The sequence below is a fragment of the Microtus ochrogaster genome, chromosome 10, assembly GCF_000317375.1.
Source record: "Microtus ochrogaster isolate Prairie Vole_2 chromosome 10, MicOch1.0, whole genome shotgun sequence".
NCBI lineage: Eukaryota > Metazoa > Chordata > Mammalia > Rodentia > Cricetidae > Microtus > Microtus ochrogaster.
In genome coordinates this window covers 61214203-61218023 of record NC_022016.1, presented here as the reverse complement: position 1 = coordinate 61218023, position 3821 = coordinate 61214203, and the positions used below count along the sequence as shown (strand labels likewise).

The window sequence follows — 3821 nt, the reverse complement described above, 5'->3', positions numbered from 1 at the left end:
GACTTATAGGCAGTTGTAAGTCTCCTAATGTGGGTGGGAACTGAACTCTGATCCTCTAAAAGGGTATTATTATGCTCTTAACTGCTGACCCAGCCATTTCTCCAGTCCCGAAAACCACCTTTTAAAATCTCCATAAATGATTTCTAGATCTTTACTACCTGAGGGAAGTAACAGCTAACCCTTTAAAACATACACAGTACATCAGGCACAGGTGTACCGGTTTCTAAAAGCAGAAAAATGGCACAGTGTGCATGTATAAGTTGGAGGAACACTTTGGGGTTAGTTTTCTCCTTCCACTATGTGGGTCCAGTCATCAAGCTTGGTATCAAGTGCCTTTATCTGCTGAGCCATCTCATCTCACTAGACCTAGAAGCACTGTTTTTATCTCCACCCAAAGCCTTATGTATGATCTTTGCACAAAGACAAACAAGACCCACTAAGGCAGTATCAGAAAACTGTATAAACAGCAAACCCATCTTTAGTGGAATATGATTATTTAAGTTTGGCTAAACCAACACACGATTTGAGATTGTTTATCATTTCAGTAACTATGTAAAAGAAGTAACAAAAGATTTGGGATTAATAATCTTGTCACTTATTCTATGATGTCCTCAGTATGTTATCTTTTATAGTTCACAGGCACAAAGACTACAATAGCAGTTGGCCCTACAGAAGCCCTGGATAGGTCCTTATCCACTCTGTCTATTTTTTGATGAAGGGTCTTACTATGTAGCTCAGGCTACCATTCTTGATCCTTCTTCTGCCTTAAATACTGGAATTACAGCAAATACTACCAGCCTAGCAAGTAACTTATTGTCTTGATGTTCCTGTCCCTCCAGCTTCCTGCCAGGCCCTCTAGCCCTTGGGTGTTCTTCTAGCACTGTTCTGACAGGACAAGATTTTGCCCACTGATGGCAGCTAATGAAAGCTGCCAGTAAGTTCTATTTCAGTCAATGGACAGAAGTTGATCGCCAAGCTGCAAGGTGGCATTCTTGGAGACCTGGAGTGTCTTACCTTTGCTCTGAAAGATGAAGAGGGCCACCAGTTCCCACAGAAAATAGCTACTAGACTGCCCTCCCAAATGTCCTTGGGTTTCTGATTTTTACTGAGGAAGATCAAGCAGGCAGTATTCTTCCAGCAGGCAGCTTGTGAATAGAGCAGGCAGCAAACAGGCAACCAGGGGTTATAAACGCCACATGCAGCGCCACTGTTGCTTAGCCTAACTTTTTACACGATGGGAAAAATGGGACCATGGTAGATTTAGAGAACACTGTTTTGTTGTTTTTACAGAGATAAGGTTAAAAAGATGTGTATGTTGTTCCTCATTTAAAACAGTGAAAAGATTCTTAAATCAAGGACACTGGTTCATGATAAAATTAAATACTAAACCTAAATAAAACTCAAATTTAAAAACTTCTGAGCAATCATTTACTCCCCAGCTATTATCCTGGCTTGTTGGAGTAAATGCAGAATGAATCAAAGAGAAGAAATTTATAGATACTCATATACTCATGTGAGAACCATACCCTATAGGTTTCTCTAAATCTTTCAGAATGATTAAAAACTACTCCCAAAGAAGTTATGTAACTGTACTGCAAACATTTATTTTTGCTTAATTTATGAATAAGCTTTAATAACCTAATTGCACAGGCTGGACCAACTATACACGCAGGGGACATGCAAGAGAATAGGGTGGTGGTCAGGACCACTGCTCAAAAGCCTGGCTGGCCCTTAAGTTACTTAAAATTTCCATACCTCAAGCTCCTACTCTATAAAATGGAGATAACAGAATCTACACCTCATAGGATGAATATGAGATGCAATTGTGTTTTTATTTGTAAAGTACTTATGTAGAGATATTTATTTATTTTTATTTACTTATTCTTAATGTAGAGGTATTTAGTAAATAGTATTAAAATCTGTGGATACCATCTCATTAGAGATAGCCAAGGCAGTGGACATCAGAGAGCCAAGAGATGTTACAGTTTTGGAAGCAAAGCCATTCTCAAAGGACAGGTGAAGAGGGACAAAGCATAAAAGCCAACCTATGGGAGACTGACTGGAAATCGAAGAGCTGGAATCAGAACGCTTTATTTTACTTCCGGGATGATGAACTGGAATAAAAAAGATGTAAACACAAAGACAGAGACAGAACAGGAAACACAGAAACCAGTCAAGGAAGACAGAGAGCTGGGGCTCCTGTGTACCCACATGCAGTTCTAACAGGAAAAAGGAGAGGACGTGGCTGGGCAGGATGTAGCAGCTGGGATCTGGCCATTTGTCCCCTTGCTGCAGCTGTGACTACCAGATGCTCAAGCTAAGTTCCCGTTTTCTTTTGCCTGGGGGTGGTTGTCTTTTCCTGTCCTGTTTAGGCAACCGTCTGTGGGGCTGCAGGATGGTCACCAGCCTTCTGCATGGGAGGGGTTCTGAGTCTCAGTCACAGAATTACAAACCAGAGGATCAGAGGCTTTAAGAAGAACCTTAAAGTGTACACAAGGCTTTCCTCTAGGTTAGTGCTAATGTCACAAACATAAATAGGTAAAATCCAATAGATTCTTTTTCTGTTTTGGAGACAGGGTGTCATTCTAGCTCAGGCTGGCTTTGAACTTGCTATGAACCTGAGGATGACTTTCAACACTTTATCTCCTGCTGCCACCTCACAAATATGAAAGCTTGGATACCAACAAATTCTTAATTCTCATTCCTGTGTTCTTTCCTGACAGCTTTAGCTTCTTCAGGTCTTTCTACCTGAAACTCCGGGTTCTAATCTGGGCTGGATGATACAATATCAGACACCTTAATAACAAGACAAAAATCAGAAAGACCATCAATGCTTCCCAGAAAATCAGTACGGGGTTGATCATATATCCTTCCATGTAATGTGGGGTGCTTCCTTACCTCGGCAGGGATCGTTTTTCACTAAGAACTCATCCAAGGCCATCCATCCTCCACCAACACGGACCATCACAGTGCTGCGCAGAATACGGACCAGCCGCAACTGCTGAGAATCCCCAAACTGGAATCAAGGGGAAATTCAGTTAACAGGAGCACCTCAGTGTAGATTTATATTCCCCCCACACTCCCAAAGCAGACTGTATTCAGACAGGAATGATGTGGCAGTCGGGGAAGAATTTAGAACTCAATTTTGCATTTTTACATTGTCAGAAAAAGGTCAGTGAACAGAAAACCAGAAAGACTACCTATGAGCCACTGTCATGATATCCTTCCACTGGGATAAAAATTAGCTTCTGATGGCTACATCCTGGCTCCTGTACCACAGGTAAAGGAGGCAAGAAGGACATCCATTTGCTCACTTGGATTCATCTGAAGGTTCTGCCGAAGGGAGCACCCCACACTGTTATATTTATTTCTTTAAAGAATGGGGATCAACTTCTGAATACAGTGTGCTGGAAAGTTAAATGGATGGCAGCAAATACTAAGTAAAGCATTAAAAAGACTCTTGCAAAGCATCCTCATTACAAGCTTAGGAAGAAGTTTGGTTTCTGTTCATCCGGTTCTCAGAAGTAAACCCTGTATGAACTCTGATTGTGATGTCACCAGGAGAAAAAATTTTCAAGCTGAATAAATGATTAGATGGAATTAAAATTTAGTTGAAGAAACAGAAATTTTAATCTCTTATCATGATTAGAAACAGTGTTCAATAATCATTCTGGACCTTAGAAAAAGGTAAGATGGGCTTTTTATTGTCTCCACTCCTAATCTCCTACTTCCCAGTTCTACCTTAATATTTGGAGCTTCCCAGTGTACAAACCACCTTTTCCCAAAATGAAGCAAAAAAAAAAAAAAAAAAAAAAAAAAAA

General features: G+C 40.5%; 1 protein-coding gene across 1 annotated transcript in view; it reads right to left on the bottom strand.

Moving 5' to 3' along the window:
• Macf1 (microtubule-actin crosslinking factor 1) overlaps positions 1–3821 on the bottom strand; it is a 342147-nt gene that overhangs the window by 8362 nt on the left and 329964 nt on the right. The window contains exon 94 of the mRNA XM_026782286.1: positions 2899–3016. Within this exon, the coding sequence (XP_026638087.1) occupies positions 2899–3016 (118 nt within the window). The remainder of the gene's footprint in view (positions 1–2898; positions 3017–3821) is intronic.